The 20903-nt window shown below is 46.7% G+C and overlaps 1 protein-coding gene across 1 annotated transcript; it reads right to left on the bottom strand.

Annotated features, from left to right (window-relative positions):
- Window positions 1-4908: 4908 nt before the first annotated feature.
- LOC109882192 (calcineurin B homologous protein 1-like) lies at window positions 4909-20886 on the bottom strand. Its single transcript, XM_031829335.1, has 7 exons — window positions 20465-20886; window positions 18973-19045; window positions 13414-13494; window positions 10808-10935; window positions 9699-9760; window positions 6900-7022; window positions 4909-5155 (listed from the first exon to the last, which is right to left on the bottom strand). The coding sequence occupies exons 1-7, from the start codon at window positions 20529-20531 to the stop codon at window positions 5102-5104; spliced, it is 588 nt and encodes a 195-aa protein (XP_031685195.1). The 5' UTR covers window positions 20532-20886; the 3' UTR covers window positions 4909-5101.
- Window positions 20887-20903: the final 17 nt, after the last annotated feature.

Genomic DNA, 20903 nt, shown 5'->3' with positions numbered 1-20903 from the left:
TCACATTTTGATTAATAGAAACTGATGAAAAAGAAAATGTCTACTTCCAGCATCAAGGAGCAGCTGGTGAACCTATACAATTGTTATAATTTAAAAAAGACAGACCCACAAACACATAGCTTAATGTTCTGTCATATATTAACATTTCAATGGTTCAATTACATAAGCAGAAATCAAATTCTAATGTTGTTTTCCCCTTCAACTCTCCATCAGAAGTACCTGGAACTAACCTGATGATCATCAAAACAATGAAAGATAATGTACAGTGTGTAATGTTATTAATACAAGGCTACAATAGATCTAGATTGATTCACAATGAGTCTTAAAAATGTTCTATGGATCATGGACAGACCGCTGTGTGTGTGTGTACGTAGACTGGTTCTGAGCCTCTGCACCATACAGTCACGAGACCAGAGAGGGTCAGGGCTAGGTCTGATGCAGTCGAAAATTAAGGTTGTTCTAAATGGCACCGTATTTCCCCCCAGGATTAGAGGGATAGGAGACCCATAGGCCTCTGGTCTAAAGTAGTACACTAATATATATATATATATATATATATATGGAATAGGGTGCCATTTGGCCAGTTGACTGGCAGTAACTAGGTAGGTTGACCCGTAAGAAAAAATTAAAACAAGATCATTTGGTTCTCATTTAACCCATATGATATTGACAGATGGGAGAAAAAAACATGAACCCCCCCCCCAAAAAATGGTGTCTGTGTTTATTAATAGTGAGAGACGCCAAGCTCCAATTGCCAGAGACTGAGGCAGCTCAGGGGACTGTCCCAAATGGCACCCTATTCCCTACATAGTGCACACTCCTGTCAACCAGAGCCCTATTCCCTACATAGTGCACACTCCTGTCAACCAGAGCCCTATTCCCTACATAGTGCACACTCCTGTTGACCAGAGCCCTATTCCCTACATAGTGCACACTCCTGTCGACCAGAGCCCTATTCCCTACATAGTGCACTCCTGTCAACCAGAGCCCTATTCCCTACATAGTGCACACTCCTGTCAACCAGAGCCCTATTCCCTACATAGTGCACATTCCTGTTGACCAGAGCCCTATGGGAATCCTATGGCACCCAGTCAAAATGAATTCTCCGTTATAAGGAAGAGAGTGCCTTTTAGGAAGCAGCCTTGTTTTAGAAAAACAAGTCGTAGCTCAGTGAGGAGGAAGGGACATCGATTCTCGTTAGCGTTAACAAACCCCATGCATATCTGCATATTCATAATGACAAAGAAAACAGCAACATGTTTTCTCACCATGGAATTGATAAGTTAGTTTAAATAAGAGGCTAAATTTGGCCTGTTCTGCCCTGGCTAACAATACATCACAATAACAAAGATACCATTACATGGAACGGCATCTAACAAACAGGTTGAAAGGTGGTATAAACGCAGAGCCTTGGTAATAACCACAGGTCTACTTCAACAAGGAGTGGTCTAAACCATAAGGTTCCATCTCAGAGAGAAGCCGTAGTCGTGACAACAACATAAAGCAACCCAAGGCACGCAGGTACTCCCTTTAGTTTACAGAGCGGTGCAAGGCAGAACAGACAAGAGACTAAAAAATACAAAACTATGAATGTTTTCTTTTCTAACAAATCCTTGGTCAGCAAAAGAGCATAGTACTGTATGGAGGAGGGGTCAGAGAGGGAGGGGTCAGAGAGAGAGGGGATAGTACTGTATGGAGGAGGGGTCAGAGAGAGAGGGGATAGTACTGTATGGAGGAGGGGTCAGAGAGGGAGGGGATAGTACTGTATGGAGGAGGGGTCAGAGAGGGAGGGGATAGTACTGTATGGAGGAGGGGTCAGAGAGAGAGAGGGGATAGTACTGTATGGAGGAGGGGTCAGAGAGAGAGGGGATAGTACTGTATGGAGGAGGGGTCAGAGAGGGAGGGGATAGTACTGTATGGAGGAGGGGTCAGAGAGGGAGGGGATAGTACTGTATGGAGGAGGGGTCAGAGAGAGAGAGGGGATAGTACTGTATGGAGGAGGGGTCAGAGAGGGAGGGGATAGTACTGTATGGAGGAGGGGTCAGAGAGGGAAGGGGTCAGAGAGAGAGGGGATAGTACTGTATGGAGGAGGGGTCAGAGAGAGAGGGGATAGTACTGTATGGAGGAGGGGTCAGAGAGGGAGGGGATAGTACTGTATGGAGGAGGGGTCAGAGAGGGAGGGGATAGTACTGTATGGAGGAGGGGTCAGAGAGAGAGAGGGGATAGTACTGTATGGAGGAGGGGTCAGAGAGGGAGGGGATAGTACTGTATGGAGGAGGGGTCAGAGAGGGAGGGGATAGTACTGTATGGAGGAGGGGTCAGAGAGAGAGGGGATAGTACTGTATGGAGGAGGGGTCAGAGAGAGAGGGGATAGTACTGTATGGAGGAGGGGTCAGAGAGAGAGGGGTCAGAGAGGGAGGTGATAGTACTGTATGGAGGAGGGGTCAGAGAGAGAGGGGATAGTACTGTATGGAGGAGGGGTCAGAGAGGGAGGGGTCAGAGAGGGAGGGGATAGTACTGTATGGAGGAGGGGTCAGAGAGAGAGGGGATAGTACTGTATGGAGGAGGGGTCAGAGAGAGAGGGGTCAGAGAGGGAGGGGATAGTACTGTATGGAGGAGGGGTCAGAGAGAGAGGGGATAGTACTGTATGGAGGAGGGGTCAGAGAGGGAGGGGATAGTACTGTATGGAGGAGGGGTCAGAGAGAGAGAGGGGATAGTACTGTATGGAGGAGGGGTCAGAGAGAGGGAGGGGATAGTACTGTATGGAGGAGGGGTCAGAGAGAGAGAGGATAGTACTGTATGGAGGAGGGGTCAGAGAGAGAGAGGGGATAGTACTGTATGGAGGAGGGGTCAGAGAGAGAGAGGGGATAGTACTGTATGGAGGAGGGGTCAGAGAGGGAGGGGATAGTACTGTATGGAGGAGGGGTCAGAGAGGGAGGGGATAGTACTGTATGGAGGAGGGGTCAGAGAGAGAGGGGATAGTACTGTATGGAGGAGGGGTCAGAGAGGGAGGGGATAGTACTGTATGGAGGAGGGGTCAGAGAGGGAGGGGATAGTACTGTATGGAGGAGGGGTCAGAGAGGGAGGGGATAGTACTGTATGGAGGAGGGGTCAGAGAGAGGGAGGGGATAGTACTGTATGGAGGAGGGGTCAGAGAGAGAGGGGATAGTACTGTATGGAGGAGGGGTCAGAGAGAGAGGGGATAGTACTGTATGGAGGAGGGGTCAGAGAGAGAGGGGATAGTACTGTATGGAGGAGGGGTCAGAGGGAGGGGATAGTACTGTATGGAGGAGGGGTCAGAGAGAGAGGGGATAGTACTGTATGGAGGAGGGGTCAGAGAGGGAGGGGATAGTACTGTATGGAGGAGGGGTCAGAGAGGGAGGGGATAGTACTGTATGGAGGAGGGGTCAGAGAGAGGGAGGGGATAGTACTGTATGGAGGAGGGGTCAGAGAGGGAGGGGATAGTACTGTATGGAGGAGGGGTCAGAGAGAGAGAGGGGATAGTACTGTATGGAGGAGGGGTCAGAGAGGGAGGGGATAGTACTGTATGGAGGAGGGGTCAGAGAGGGAGGGGATAGTACTGTATGGAGGAGGGGTCAGAGAGGGAGGGGATAGTACTGTATGGAGGAGGGGTCAGAGAGGGAGGGGTCAGAGAGAGAGGGGATAGTACTGTATGGAGGAGGGGTCAGAGGGGGAGGGGATAGTACTGTATGGAGGAGGAGGGGTCAGAGAGAGGGAGGGGATAGTACTGTATGGAGGAGGGGTCAGAGAGGGAGGGGATAGTACTGTATGGAGGAGGGGTCAGAGGGGGGGGGATAGTACTGTATGGAGGAGGAGGGGTCAGAGAGAGGGAGGGGATAGTACTGTATGGAGGAGGGGTCAGAGAGGGAGGGGATAGTACTGTATGGAGGAGGGGTCAGAGAGGGAGGGGATAGTACTGTATGGAGGAGGAGGGGTCAGAGAGAGGGAGGGGATAGTACTGTATGGAGGAGGGGTCAGAGAGGGAGGGGATAGTACTGTATGGAGGAGGGGTCAGAGAGGGAGGGGATAGTACTGTATGGAGGAGGGGTCAGAGAGGGAGGGGATAGTACTGTATGGAGGAGGGGTCAGAGAGGGAGGGGATAGTACTGTATGGAGGAGGAGGGGTCAGAGAGAGGGAGGGGATAGTACTGTATGGAGGAGGGGTCAGAGAGGGAGGGGTCAGAGAGAGAGGGGATAGTACTGTATGGAGGAGGGGTCAGAGAGGGAGGGGATAGTACTGTATGGTGGAGGAGGAGACAGAGAAGGAGGGGATAGTACTGTATGGTGGAGGAGGAGACAGAGAAGGAGGGGATAGTACTGTATGGTGGAGGAGGAGACAGAGAGATAGCATAGTACTGTATGGTGGAGGAGGAGACAGAGAGATAGCATAGTACTGTATGGTGGAGGAGGAGACAGAGAGATAGCATAGTACTGTATGGTGGAGGAGGAGACAGAGAGATAGCATAGTACTGTATGGTGGAGGAGGAGACAGAGATAGCATAGTACTGTATGGTGGAGGAGGAGACAGAGAGATAGCATAGTACTGTATGGTGGAGGAGGAGACAGAGATAGCATAGTACTGTATGGTGGAGGAGGAGACAGAGAGATAGCATAGTACTGTATGGTGGAGGAGGAGACAGAGATAGCATAGTACTGTATGGTGGAGGAGGAGACAGAGATAGCATAGTACTGTATGGTGGAGGAGGAGACAGAGATAGCATAGTACTGTATGGTGGAGGAGGAGACAGAGATAGCATAGTACTGTATGGTGGAGGAGGAGACAGAGATAGCATAGTACTGTATGGTGGAGGAGGAGACAGAGAGATAGCATAGTGCTGTATGGTGGAGGAGACAGAGAAGGAGGGGATAGTACTGTATGGTGGAGGAGGAGACAGAGAGATAGCATAGTACTGTATGGCGGAGGAGGAGACAGAGAGGGAGGGGATAGTACTGTATGGTGGAGGAGGAGACAGAGAGGGAGACACAGCTTAGGTCATGTTCCAGCGGGCATGGTGGTGGTAGTAAAATATCCAGCCAATCAGAGAGACAGTCCTGTCAGGAAGTGCAACCAATCAGTGTCTCAGTGCAGGAAGCGGATGCTCATCTTCTGTTCAACATCTACCTTCTCCAGAACCTGAGGAGGAAAGGAACAGCATCAGTCGCTATCCTCAACAACATGGTATTAGTTGGTTCTAGATCCTGTCTACTGCTGGCAGCAGCCTTTCACCAAGTCAAACTCTGGGTATATGCAAATGTAACGGTGATTCTAATGTATTACCATCGACATTACCAGACGTTACATTGGCCTGTCAACGTTACATTGGCCTGTCAACATTACATTGGCCTGTCAACATTACATTGGCCTGTCAACATTACATTGGCCTGTCAACATTACATTGGCCTGTCAACATTACATTGGCCTGTCAACATTACATTGGCCTGTCAACATTACATTGGCCTGTCAACATTACATTGGCCTGTCAACATTACATTGGCCTGTCAACATTACATTACCAGACGTAACGTCTGGCCTGTCAACATTACATTACAGTTGACAGTGAATGTTAAAGCAGAAACCAAGCCATGAGGTTGAAGTAATTGTCCGTAGAGCTCTGAGACAGGATTGTGTCGAGGCACAGATCTGGGGAAGGGTACCAAAACATTTCTGCAGCATTGAAGGTCTCCAAGAACACAGTGGCCTCCATTATTCTTAAATGGAAGAAGTTTGGAACCACCAAGACTCTTCCTAGAGCTGGCCACCTGGTCAAACTGAGCAATCAGGGGAGAAGGGCCTTTGTCAGGGAGGTGACCAAGAACCCAATGGTCACTCTGTGACAGAGCTCCAGAGTTCCTCTGTGGAGATGGGAGGACCTTCCAGAAGGACAACCATCTCTGCAGCTCTCCACCAATCAAGCCTTTATGGTAGATTGGCCAGACGTGCCTTTTACTGAGAAGTGGCCTCCATAACAGCCTGCTTGGAGTTTGCCAAAAACCACTCTCAGAAACAAGATTCTCTGGTCTGATGAAACCAAGATTGAACTCTTTGGCCTGAATGCCAAGCGTCACATCTGGAGAAAACCTGGCACCATCCCTACGGTGAAGCATGGTGGTGGCAGTGTCAAGCTGTTGGGATGTTTTTCAGCTGCAGGGACTGGGAGATTAGTCAGGATCGAGGGGAAGATGAACAGAGCAAAGTACAGAGAGATCCTTGATGAATACCAAGGATCCAGAGCACTCAGGACCTCAGACTGGGAAGAAGGTTCATCTTTCAACAGGACAACGACCCTAAGCACACAGCCAAAATGCAGTAGTGGCTTCGGGTCAATTCTCTGAATGTCCTTAAGTGGCCCAGCCAGAGCCCAGACTTGAAACCCAATCAAACATTTCCTGAGAGACCTGAAAATAGCTGTGCAGCGACACTCCCCATCCAACCTGACAGAGCTTGAGAGGATCTGCAGAGAAGAACGTGGAGACACTCCCCAAATACAGGTGTGTCAAGCAGGGAGCATCATACCCAAGAAGACTCAAGGCTGTAATCGCTGCCAAAGGTGCTTCAACAAAGTTCTGGGTAAATGGTCTGAATGTTTATGGAAATGTCATATTTCCATTTTTACCCCCCCAAAAACAACAACTTGTTTTTGCTTTGTAATTATGGGGTATTGTGTGTAGATTGATGAGGGGAAAAAACAATTTTAATCAATTTTAGGAATAAGGCTGTGGAAAAAGTCAAGGGTACTGAATACACACACTGAACAAATATCAATGGACTTGGCTCACACACTGCTACAAAGACAGTCCTGTAGAACTGACAACAGAATGTAGGTTAGTATTAGGTAATGATCCCCGGCCCAAACATAAATATGTTGTAAGTTTCCAACCTTGATGAACTCATTAAAGGAAATCGAGTTGTCTCCGTTCTGGTCGGCCTCCTGGATGGTCCTATCAGCGATGCTGCCCAGCTGCTCGTCAGAAATGTTCACACCAACCATCATCCTGAGAACCTGGAATAAACATGTTCACACCAACCATCATCCTGAGAACCTGGAATAAACATGTTCACACCAACCATCATCCTGAGAACCTGGAATAAACATGTTCACACCAACCATCATCCTAAGAACCTGGAATAAATCCCGTTCACACCAACCATCATCCTAAGAACCTGGAATAAATCCCGTTCACACCAACCATCATCCTAAGAACCTGGAATAAATCCCGTTCACACCAACCATCATCCTAAGAACCTGGAATAAATCCCGTTCACACCAACCATCATCCTAAGAACCTGGAATAAATCCCATTCACACCATCATCCTAAGAACCTGGAATAAATCCCGTTCACACCAACCATCATCCTAAGAACCTGGAATAAATCCCGTTCACACCAACCATCATCCTAAGAACCTGGAATAAACGTGTTCACACCAACTTTCCCTAGGGTATAAAGTTGACAGTTTTCTCCAAGTCTTAACAGCAGAGTTGTATAGTACAAGAGGACATCCTAAATGTACTATACATAAAATGACAAATAATGAGTATAAGTGAGAGAAAAAAAAAATATATATATCCACTTCAATGTGCTGGTAACATGAAGGGTGCAGAAACTGATTCAGGCTGGAAGTTCCTGTGTCGATAAGCTCTACAAAAGGCCCGTTCATGGCGTCACGAACAATGTTAGGCAGCAATGTTGTTTGCAAAACAAGAGATCGGTTTTCAGTGAGTCATTGAACCCGGAGGTTACAGTGATTGTAGGTCATAATCCCAGACCAGTCACACAGAGAAGAGCAGGGGTGTATTTATTTAGTTCAAAAGTTTATTGGACAAATTCAGGTAGGTCACGTCTTGGTTTCTTCTGTTTGGTTCAGAGTAAAAACACCCCAGGTGTCATAGGGCACTGCACAGCCAATGACATGGAATAAACAGGAGCTAGAATGGGGACAATGTAGTATGACGAAAACAACATTTAGTTAGTTAGATGGGGGGGGGGGGGGGACAGGAGGAGAGGGAGGGGGGGGAAAGAAGAGACAGGAGGAGAGGGAGGGGGGGAAAGAAGAGACAGGAGGAGAGTGAGGGGGGGAGGAGAGTGAGGGGGGGAGAGGAGAGTGAGGGGGGGAGGAGAGACAGGAGGAGAGTGAGGGGGGGAGGAGAGACAGGAGGAGAGTGAGGGGGGGAGGAGAGACAGGAGGAGAGTGAGGGGGGGAGGAGAGACAGGAGGAGAGTGAGGGGGGGAGTGAGGGGGGAGGAGAGACAGGAGGGGAGTGAGGGGGGAGGAGAGTGAGGGGGGAGGAGAGACAGGAGGAGAGTGAGGGGGGGGAGGAGAGACAGGAGGAGAGTGAGGGGGGGAGGAGAGACAGGAGGAGAGTGAGGGGGGAGGAGAGACAGGAGGGGAGTGAGGGGGGGAGGAGAGACAGGAGGAGAGTGAGGGGGGGAGGAGAGGGGGGGGGAGAAGAAGAGGAGAGACAGAAGGAGAGGGAGGGGGAGAAGAAGAGGAGAGACAGGAGGAGAGGGAGGGGAGGGAGGAAGAGGAGAGACAGGAGGAGAGGGAGGGGAGGGAGGAAGAGGAGAGACAGGAGGAGAGGGAGGGGAGGGAGGAAGAGGAGAGACAGGAGGAGAGGGAGGGGAGGGAGGAAGAGGAGAGACAGGAGGAGAGGGAGGGGAGGGAGGAAGAGGAGAGACAGGAGGAGAGGGAGGGGGAGAAGAGACAGGAGGGGAGGAGAGACAGGAGGAGAGTGAGGGGGGGAGGAGAGACAGGAGGAGAGTGAGGGGGGAGGAGAGACAGGAGGAGAGTGAGGGGGGGAGGAGAGACAGGAGGAGAGTGAGGGGGGGAGGAGAGACAGGAGGAGAGTGAGGGGGGGAGGAGAGACAGGAGGGGAGTGAGGGGGGGAGGAGAGACAGGAGGAGAGTGAGGGGGGGGAGGAGAGACAGGAGGAGAGGGGGGGGGAGAAGAAGAGGAGAGACAGAAGGAGAGGGAGGGGGAGAAGAAGAGGAGAGACAGGAGGAGAGGGAGGGGAGGGAGGAAGAGGAGAGACAGGAGGAGAGGGAGGGGAGGGAGGAAGAGGAGAGGGAGGGGAGGGAGGAAGAGGAGAGACAGGAGGAGAGGGAGGGGGAGAAGAAGAGGAGAGACAGGAGGAGAGGGAGGGGGAGAAGAAGAGGAGAGACAGGAGGAGAGGGAGCTAGAATGGGAACAATGTAGTATGACGAAAACAACATTTAGTTAGGGTTGGAAATGTACACCATTGTTTACTGTCCAGGGCAAATTCCCTCTCCTTCTCAATGCCAAAAACACTTTGAAATTCCCGTAAGTATATGCTGAGCAGCAGGGCTCGTGACAAATAAATATTTTCCTCCTTGTCCATCTTGGTATTAACTTAAATAGGCTCAAATTACGTCATGACACGAGGAACAAACCAAAGGACAATTCTCTCTCTGCCTAAGATCTTGTTATTCAGCTCTAGGGTCATTTCCTTCATCAGGGGGAAGAGATACCTGGTCCCCCTTGATGCAAACTCTTAACATCAAACTACTCCACAACATTCAAGCCCTGATTGTTGAATGAGAATATGGTGTTGAGGTCTGGTATCAAGAGATTACGCCCCCCCCCCCCCAAAAAAAAAAACAAAGATTTCTAGTGGGGGAACCACAAGAGTGTGTAATTTCAACCCTGACTCTATTCTCACCTGTAGCAGCTCATCACGGGAGATCTTATCATCTCTGTCTAGGTCGTACAGCTGGAAAGCAACTGGAAGGGGGGGGGGGGGGAGAGACAGGAGAAAAGGGGTTGAGGTCAAATAATCGTTTTCAAAATACATTTATATCCATCAGATTGGGAAAGAAGAAGAGTCAGTTGGTATATAGTATTCTACAGTACAGTTAACCAACAGCCTGTTGGTATATAGTATTCTACAGTACAGTTAACCAACAGCCTGTTGGTATATAGTATTCTACAGTACAGTTAACCAACAGCCTGTTGGTATATAGTATTCTACAGTACAGTTAACCAACAGCCTGTTGGTATATAGTATTCTACAGTACAGTTAACCAACAGCCTGTTGGTATATAGTATTCTACAGTACAGTTAACCAACAGCCTGTTGGTATATAGTATTCTACAGTACAGTTAACCAACAGCCTGTTGGTATATAGTATTCTACAGTACAGTTAACCAACAGCCTGTTGGTATATAGTATTCTACAGTACAGTTAACCAACAGCCTGTTGGTATATAGTATTCTACAGTACAGTTAACCAACAGCCTGTTGGTATATAGTATTCTACAGTACAGTTAACCAACAGCCTGTTGGTATATAGTATTCTACAGTACAGTTAACCAACAGCCTGTTGGTATATAGTATTCTACAGTACAGTTAACCAACAGCCTGTTGGTATATAGTATTCTACAGTACAGTTAACCAACAGCCTGTTGGTATATAGTATTCTACAGTACAGTTAACCAACAGCCTGTTGGTATATAGTATTCTACAGTACAGTTAACCTCCCAAGTCATGACCAATCATGTGAATGACTTGTTTATATGTCTCAGTTGTTGAATCTTGTGTTCATATAAATATTTACAAATTACAAGTTTGCTGAAAATAAACGCAGCTGACAGTGAGAGGACGTTTCTTTTTTTGCTGAGTTTAGTCCTCTATAGGACATTGTCAACTGATCTGGCCTGGGTCGCAGTTCTGTTTGTGCTGTCTTGCCAATAAATGATGAGTGACAAGGAGTCAAGACAGCAGAAACAGATCTGGGACTCGGGCTAGGACCCCACCCACTGATTAGACTTACAGAGCAGCTTATTGGTCCTGCTGTTGAGAGGTTCAGAGGCAGTGGGGTCCTTGTTCTTCTCGTTGTCTTCTATAGGACGGAAGTGAGCCAGGGTTCTCATGAAGCCCCTGAAGTTCACCTGGTCCTCCCTGAGAAAACACAGCCGGGACAACAACAATTACATCACCCCGACCAGAAGAGCCTTCATAGAGACATAGGATATTTCTCTTTTTAAGCTGTATAATTTGCTGAATAGACACACAGCAAAAAAACAGGTCATTCACATGATTGGTCATGACTTGGGAGGTCAGAACACCTTAGACCAACGCGACCTTCTAATATCAGGCTATTCATTGTGGTACACATGACTAGGGCTGTGGCGGTCATTCCCCCCCCCCCACCCAGCTGGTAACTGTCATGCAAATAACTGCCGGGCTCAGTTATTTGGTTAGAGTGTAGAGGCGGCAGGGTAGCCTAGCGGTTAGAGTGTAGAGGCGGCAGGGTAGCCTAGCGGTTAGAGTGTAGAGGCGGCAGGGTAGCCTAGCGGTTAGAGTGTAGAGGCGGCAGGGTAGCCTAGCGGTTAGAGTGTAGAGGCGGCAGGGTAGCCTAGCGGTTAGAGTGTAGAGGCGGCAGGGTAGCCTAGCGGTTAGAGTGTAGAGGCGGCAGGGTAGCCTAGCGGTTAGAGTGTAGAGGCGGCAGGGTAGCCTAGCGGTTAGAGTGTAGGGGCGGCTGGGTAGCCTAATGGTTAGAGCGTTGGACTAGTAACCGGGAGGTTAAAAGTTCAAACCCCCGAGCTGGTACTCAGGGCAGACGCTAGTTCATTTAGCAGACGCTAGTTCATTTAGCAGATAGCAGACGCTAGTTCATTTAGCAGACGCTAGTTCATTTAGCAGACGCTAGTTCATTTAGCAGACGCTAGTTCATTTAGCAGATAGCAGACGCTAGTTCATTTAGCAGACGCTAGTTCATTTAGCAGACGCTAGTTCATTTAGCAGACGCTAGTTCATTTAGCAGACGCTAGTTCATTTAGCAGACGCTAGTTCATTTAGCAGACGCTAGTTCATTTAGCAGACGCTAGTTCATTTAGCAGACGCTAGTTCATTTAGCAGACGCTAGTTCATTTAGCAGACGCTAGTTCATTTAGCAGACGCTAGTTCATTTAGCAGACGCTAGTTCATTTAGCAGACGCTAGTTCATTTAGCAGACGCTAGTTCATTTAGCAGACGCTAGTTCATTTAGCAGACGCTAGTTCATTTAGCAGACGCTAGTTCATTTAGCAGACGCTAGTTCATTTAGCAGACGCTAGGTTCATAGCAGACGCTAGTTCATTTAGCAGACGCTAGTTCATTTAGCAGACGCTAGTTCATTTAGCAGACGCTAGTTCATTTAGCAGACGCTAGTTCATTTAGCAGACGCTAGTTCATTTAGCAGACACGATCTGCTTGGACTTACCGTGGCATTATTTTATTATATGAACAATACAAAATGAACATGGCTGAATAAAAATAGATTTCCGAGGGGAGTGTGCAAACGCATCAATTCCATGTTGAGTAATTAACAAAGTCAGAATTTGAAACTGGTCCTCCTATAGGGTTAAATTACAGTTGATTATGCAACACTAGTTATGATAGAAACCTTAGGATATACACTGACCAGGTGAATCCAGGTGAACGCTACGATCCCTTATTGATGTCACGTGTTAAATCCACTTCAATTCAGTGTAGAATGAAGGGAAGGAGACAGGTTCAATAATATTGTTTAAGCCTTGAGACAATTGAGACATGGATTGTGTATGTGTGCCATATAGAGTTTAAATGGACAAGACAAAAGATGCCTAAGTGCCTTTGAACAGGGAATAGAGCCCCGAGTACCAGGCCATTAGGACCTGATGGAGGGGCAATAGAGCCCTGAGTACCAGGCCATTAGGACCTGATGGAGGGACAATAGAGCCCTGAGTACCAGGCCATTAGGACCTGATGGAGGGACAATAGAACCCGGAGTACCAGGCCATTAGGACCTGATGGCGGGACAAGAGCCCTGAGTACCAGGCCATTAGAACCTGATGGAGGGACAATAGAGCCCTGAGAACCAGTCCATAGGACCTGATGGAGGGACAATAGAGCCCTGAGTACCAGGCCATTAGGACCTGATGGAGGGACAATAGAGCCCTGAGTACCAGGCCAATAGCGACTGGTCATTAGCAAGCTTGGTAGGCTACTAATGACCATCAGCAGCATCAGAGCGCCGTTTTAGAGAAGCCTAGTTACTGTGACTCAAATGGTCACATGGAATTTAACTGCGGTCATGACATTGTTATAAGCTAAAATTAAGTCGTCTACACACTGTTTGTTTTGGGATTGTAATGATATAGGTCTATCCAAGTCATGTTGTCGAATAAAAACACAAAACTTTAATGTGAATTTCAAAGACCAGCACAACCGGTCATACACACGTAACTTAAGAAAATTCATTACAATATAAATACAATGTTAAGGTAGACTCAAACAAAGGAATGTTTACTGTATGTTTATCGTACATTACTAAATGGGTTTGTTCGTGTGGCGAGTGACTCGAGTCAAAGCTATGTGCATCTTTAAAGAAATCAGGGAAGGACACATACTACTCACCCCTCGGGAAAGAAGGCATTGATGATTCTGTCTCCCAGAGGGTTGATGGCCAACTCTGGGATCCGTTGGAAATCCTCCCGACTACACAAACAGGAGAGGAGAGGAAGAATTTACTCAATGACAACAAAGGGAACTATGGACTATTTTCCAAGGCTGCGTTTACACATGCAGCCCATTTCTGATCTTTTCACATCTGATCTTTTTCAGTGCTGATCGGATTGGTCGAAAGATCAATTAGTGAAACATGTCAGAATTGGGCTGCCTGTTTAAACGCAGCCTATGAGTTTGACTCCACTTCCAATCACACACCATGGATCAGAGACCAGCAGATGAGTGGAGAGATACTGACATCGCTCTGGGTAATGTCTTGTTGAAATGATATCACACATCACTCTGGGTAATGTCTTGTTGAAATGATATCACACATCACTCTGGGTAATGTCTAGTTGAAATGATAACACACAGCACTCTGGGTAATGTCTAGTTGAAATGATATCACACAGCACTCTGGGTAATGTCTTGTTGAAATGATATCACACATCACTCTGGGTAATGTCTTGTTGAAATGATATCACACAGCACTCTGGGTAATGTCTAGTTGAAATGATATCACACAGCACTCTGGGTAATGTCTAGTTGAAATGATATCACATTTCACTTAGGTCAATTGGAGGTGTACCTGTGGATGTATTTCAAGGCCTACATTCAAACCCAGTGCCTCTTTGTTTGACATCATGTGGAAATTAAAAGAAATCAGCCAAGACCTCAGAATTTTTTTGTTATAGACCTCCACAAGTCTGGTTCATCCTTGGGAGCATTTTCCAAACGCCTGAAGGTACCACATTCATCTACAAACAATAGCACGCAAGTATAAACACCATGGGACCACACAGCCGTCATACCGCTCAGGAAGTAGCGGTCTCCTAGAGATGAACGTACCTTGGTGTGAAAAGTGCAAAGGATCTTGTGAAGATGCTGGAGGAAACAGGTACAAAAGTATCTATATCCACAGTAAAATGAGTCCTATTTCAACATAACCTGAAAGGCCGCTCAGCAAGGAAGAAGCCACTGCTCCAAAACCGCCATAAAAAAAGCCAGACGACGGTTTGCAACTGCACATGGGGAGAAAGATCGTACTTTTTGGAGAAATGTCCTCTGGTCTGATGAAACAAAAATAGAACTGTTTAGCCATAATGACCATCATTATGTTAGGAGGGAAAAGGGGAAGGCTTGCAAGCCGAAGAACACCATCCCAACCGTGAAGCACGGGGGTGGCAGCATCATGTTGTGGGGGTGCTTTGCTGCAGGAGGGACTGGCACACTAAACAAAATAGATGGCTTCATGAGGCAGGAAAAGTATGTGGATATATTGAAGCAACATCTCAAGACATCAGTCAGGAAGTTAAATGGGTCTTCCAAATGGACAATGACCCCAAGCATACATCCAAAGTTGTGGCAAAATGGCTTAAGGACAACAAAGTAAAGGTATATTGGAGTGGCCATCACAAAACCCTGACCTCAATCCTATTGAAAATTTGTGGGCAGAACTGCATGCTAGCCCCACTGTATACCCCAATACAGACTGCATGCTAGCTCCACTGTATACCCCAATACAGACTGGATGCTAGCCCCACTGTATACCCCAATACCGACTGCATGCTACCTCCACTGTATACCACAATACAGACTGCATGCTAGCGCCACTGTATACCCCAATACAGACTGCATGCTAGCGCCACTGTATACCCCAATACAGACTGGATGCTAGCCCCACTGTATACCCCAATACAGACTGCATGCTAGCACCACTGTATACCCCAGTACAGACTGCATGCTAGCTCCACTGTATACCCCAATACAGACTGCATGCTAGCTCCACTGTATACCCCAATACAGACTGGATGCTAGCTCCACTGTATACCCCAATACCGACTGCATGCTAGCTCCACTGTATACCCCAATACAGACTGGATGCTAGCTCCACTGTATACCCCAATACAGACTACATGCTAGCTCCACTGTACACCCCAATACAGACTGGATGCTAGCCCCACTGTATACCCCAATACCGACTGCATGCTAGCTCCACTGTAAACCCCAATACAGACTGGATGCTAGCCCCACTGTACACCCCAATACCGACTGCATGCTAGCCCCACTGTATACCCCAATACCGACTGCATGCTAGCTCCACTGTATACCCCAATACCGACTGCATGCTAGCTCCACTGTATACCCCAATACAGACTGGATGCTAGCCCCACTGTATACCCCAATACAGACTGCATGCTAGCTCCACTGTATACCCCAATACAGACTGCATGCTAGCTCCACTGTATACCTGACGTGGCTGTAGTGTTGTGGCAACTGATGAATGATTAAGACAAGTCACCTTGAATTCACCAGACCAGCTTTAAAAATCCGGCCCAGCGCCACTGTTTATCCCAATACAGACTGCATGCTAGCTCCACTGTATATCCCAATACAGACTGCATGCTAGCTCCACTGTATATCCCAATACAGACTGGACGCTTCATTGAGAGGACACAGAAAACCCACACTTGTTGTGTGTAAACAGACAAAGTGGTGCAGTTACATTTCAGTATTATACCTGGATAATGACCCCCCACTCGGCTTAATAGTCAGTAGTAACATTTCATAGACAGACTGGATAAATGGGGTCAATGTGTGGCTGGAATCCCGGAGGTTTCTTTCTGCATAGTGGGTGAAAACTATGGAGCCTAGGCCACTCAGAGAGAGAACAGAGCTAGAGTTGAACTGTGATGGGATTTAAAAATGACCAAATGTTTTCCCTCTGAAGGTCAGCGAGCAATTGAGATCTCAGAGGTCAATCACACCATCTTCCACATCTGTTTGCAATGTCGTGTTAATTTGCTGTCACTCACACATAGATGTGGAAATAAAGAACTACATAGTGAGGTCCGTGGCACGCAAGTGCTGCAGTTCATATCGAAGTTCGAGGTCAAAACAATCTGGTTCTTCTAGACACAGCTTATACCCAGTGACACACACACCAGTATGGGCAGTAGGGTACTGCAGGCAACGCCCGAGCCAAGAGTGATGCATCTTGGGAAGCCTCTTGAACCAAAGGAGTAGTGTGTTCACAGACCAGAGTTAAAAAATGTATATTTTACCTTTATTTAACTAGGCAAGTCAGTTAAGAACAAATATTTATTTTCAATGACGGCCTAGGAACAGTGGGTTAAATGCATGTTCAGGGGCAGAATGACAGATTTGTACCTTGTCAGCTCGGGGATTTGGTTACTAGTCCAACTCTCTAACCACTAGGCTACCCTGCCGCCCCAGGTCGAGGCGATAAACTTCAAAATCACATCAGCTCAGAACATTCTGTACTTACACGGCCACTTTGAAGTAAGGGAAATGGTCACGTGCCTCTAAGCGATATTCACTGGCATGGAGGCATACTGTGTTCCTACACAACATTGCCAAGTTGGCTCTGATGGTCACAGAGAAGTAATATGGGGACGAAGGGCAATCATGAACACAGTCAAGTAAATGTCTTACAGCGGTCTCACATCCTCAATACTCTCTTCGTTTGTGGTCGACTACATTCCATAACCAATAGAACGTAAAGAACAGTAGCTATCGGCATAAATCAACTATTTTCCATTGGACAAACACCATTAGCTCTAATTTAAATGAATTGTAAATCATTTACAATGCCTCCTAGGGCTGGGAATTCCCAGGAACCTCACCGTAGGATATTATCACCATACCTAGGTGCTGTTTCGAAGTGAACTACACATGTAGAGTGATTCTCCATGTAGAATGATTCTCCATGTAGAGTGATTCTCCTTGAATAGGGTGATTCTCCTTGAATAGGGTGATTCTCCATGAATAGGGTGATTCTCCATGAATAGTGTGATTCTCCATGAATAGTGTGATTCTCCATGTAGAGTGATTCTCCATGTAGAGTGATTCTCCATGTAGAGTGATTCTCCTTGAATAGGGTGATTCTCCATGAATAGGGTGATTCTCCATGAATAGTGTGATTCTTCATGAATAGTGTGATTCTCCTTGAATAGGGTGATTCTCCATGAATAGTGTGATTCTCCATGAATAGTGTGATTCTCCATGTAGAGTGATTCTCCATGAATAGGGTGATTCTCCATGAATAGGGTGATTCTCCATGAATAGGGTGATTCTCCATGAATAGGGTGATTCTCCATGAATAGGGTGATTCTCCATGAATAGGGTGATTCTCCATGAATAGGGTGATTCTCCATGAATAGGGGGATTCTCCATGAATAGGGTGATTCTCCATGTAGAGTGTGATTCTTCATGTAGAGTGATTCGATTCTCCATGAATAGTGTGATTCTTCATGTAGAGTGATTCGATTCTCCATGAATAGTGTGATTCTATATGTGTAGAGTGATTCTCCATGTAGTATGATTCTCCATGAATAGTGTGATTCTCCATGAATAGTGTGATTCTCCATGAATAGTGTGATTCTCCATGAATAGTGTGATTCTCCATGAATAGTGTGATTCTATATGAGTAGAGTGATTCTTCATGTAGAGTGATTCATTTCTCCATGAACAGTGTGATTCTACATGAATAGTGATTCTATATGAATTTTCGATTCGATAGTGTTATTTGATGTTCCAAACATATTCCTCACTATATCTGCTGTAGAGACAAGAGTGTAAGAAAACTAAAATAACGGAATAAGTGCTGAAAAAAGGCCCCCCTATTTAAAATGACTGAGAACAAGCTATAGGATTACAAATAGCTGAGTTTTGGCTAACACTACCTACAGTTGCAAAATATATATATATATATTTTTTTTAAATGATACGAGTCAAATATCGATGTCATATCGTCCAAAAATAATAATGCAACTATGGATTCCCCCCCCCCCCCACAGAGAGTCAAAGGACATCACAGATTCACCTTGTCCTGCTTTCTGTGTAGGCCTATCGAGTCGTGGCTATGACTTCAGTGTTTGGCTGGAAGTCTGAGGGTGTGTTCGTAAATTCAATCTGCAGTGCAAGAGAGCGTTCAGAGTGCGCTCTGGGCCTTGGTCAATTCGGAGCTTTTCGCTCCCCCGAGCGTTCAGAGTGCACACTGGACGCTCTGGTCCAGAATTAGGGTTGATCCGATCGTTCTGACCTCACAACGGCAGTCAAGCACCCAAGCTAACGTTGGCTAGCTTGTCAGCTACTTCCAGACACAAATGACAGAACATCTCACTCTGACCATTTTACTCTCCCTAGCAGAGCTGGTTAGGCAGTTTTCATGTTATCCAGAGCGTTGGTGACTGTAACTCTGCTGCTGGCAACAATTTAATTATGTTTTTTGGCCAACGTTTACTGACACCGGCCATATTCAACGGGTGTTGAGTGTTCGTACATTCATCAGTTATTCTGCCCTCTGGCACACTCAGACGAGAGTGCTCTGAAAATCAGAGTAGACAGACAAAGTGAATTTACGAAAGCATCCCGAGTGTTTCATCAAGCTTGTTGTTGTGTGTGTGTGTCCCAGTTGCATTGCGTGGATGGGGCTGCTGTCTGTACCTGAGTGTGCCGTTCTCTCCTTTGTCCAAGCTGGTGAAGCGACTGTAGAGCCGGGTGATCTGGCTGTGGGAAACTGCAAAGAAACACACCATGTTAGTGACAGGGATTGTTGGGATCATGCTTTTAAAGGCCTCAGGTCTTAATGTACGAACAACACTTCTACACAGGACTACGATGATGTAAAGGAGATTGATAGCTTGTCAGTAGTTTGTTTCATTGTTGTGACCCACTGGACTAACACACGTGTAATGATTTAGTAGAGCTTTCTCTGGTTACAATAATGGCTCTGCTCAAGTCACAGATCAGCAGAGAAACCCAAAACTCACCGTCACCAGGCATAACATAGCACAACACCAGTATACATAACACTACATGATCAAAAGTATGTGGACACCGGCTCATCGAACATCTCATTCCAAAATCATGGGCATTAATATGGAGTTGGGCTCCCCCGTTGCTGCTATAACAGCCTCCACTCTTCTGGGAAGGCTTTCCACTAGATGTTGGAACATTGCTGCGGGGGACTTGCTTCCATTCAACCACGGGCATTAGTGAGGACGGGCACTGAAACAGGAAAGGGCATTCCTCAGACTGTTGCCAAAATATTGGCTGCACAGAACCGTCTACAGTGTCATTGTACGCTGTAGCGTTACGATTTCCCTTCACTGGAACTAAGTGGCCAAGTCTGAACCATGAAAAATAGCCCCAGACCATTATTCCTCATCCACCAAACTTTATAGTTAGTAGTATGAATTGGGGCAAACCCAGATTAGTCCATCGGTGAAGCATGATTCATCACTCCAAAGAACGCTTTTCCACTGCTCCAGAGTCCAATGGCAGCGAGTTTTACACCACTCCAGGTGACGCTTGGCATTGCGCATGGTGATCTGAGGCTTGTGTGCGGCTGCTCGGCCATGGAAACCCATTTCATGAAGCTCCCGACAAACAGTTATTGTGCTGAAGTTGCTTCCAGAGGCAGTTTGGAACTTCTTATTGAGCGTTGCAACCGAGGACTGACATTTTTTTGTATGACCTACATGCTTTAGCACTCGGCAGTCCAGTTCTGTGAGATTGTGTTACCTACCACTTCGGTGTTGCTCCTTGACGTTTCCACTTCACAATAACAGCACTTACAGCTGACCGGGGGGCAGCTCTAGCAGGGCAGAAATTTGACAAACTGACATGATGAGAAGGTGTCACCCTATGACGGGAGCTCTTCAGTAAGGCCATTCTACTGCCAATGTTTGTCTATGGAGATTGTATGGCTGCGTGCTCGATTTAATACACCTGTCAGCAACGGGTGTGGCTGAAATAGCCGAATCCACTATTTTGAAAGGGTGCCAACATACTTTTGTATATATAGCTTAGCTAGTTATGTGAAATAACAACGTGCTATGATATTGTGCTATGATATTACAAGATAGTGAGAGCTTGTCATTAACGGCTAGTTGGCCCCACACCCGCTTTGGTAAAAGTGGAGAACTCAACTCACAGCCTGTCTCCTTTTTGATTTCTTCAATCTCCTCTTCTCTCAGTAATGTCGATGCTCTGGATCCCATTGTAAAGTCCTTCCTTCACAACAAAAGCGAAAAAAAAATAATAATAATAAAATTTAAAAAATGCCTAGTTACGCTAACAAGTTGTTTGACGCAGGTTTCGAAGAGATTTGTTAGCTAACGTTTGCTGATTCGTGCTAAATAGCGGAAGAGAGAGACAGAGAAAAAAAACTGGATATACACGAAGCAAGCTAGCAAATTTCGCAACGTTTCGATAGTCTACGTTGAATCCAATTGTCTACCGTTAATAATTTCCTTGTAATCGTTAATTTTATTATTATTCCGAGTTAGCCTGTGAAACAGCTGACCGGAGAGCTGTCAGTTTGCTCTGTTCAGCACTGTGGCGAGGTCAGTGGGGAGGAGTCACGCCTGATG

Source organism: Oncorhynchus kisutch, linkage group LG7 (genome assembly GCF_002021735.2).
Source record: "Oncorhynchus kisutch isolate 150728-3 linkage group LG7, Okis_V2, whole genome shotgun sequence".
NCBI classification, from domain to species: domain Eukaryota; kingdom Metazoa; phylum Chordata; class Actinopteri; order Salmoniformes; family Salmonidae; genus Oncorhynchus; species Oncorhynchus kisutch.
The sequence above is the reverse complement of the archived record's forward strand: the minus strand, read 5'-3'. Positions and strand labels throughout refer to the sequence as shown.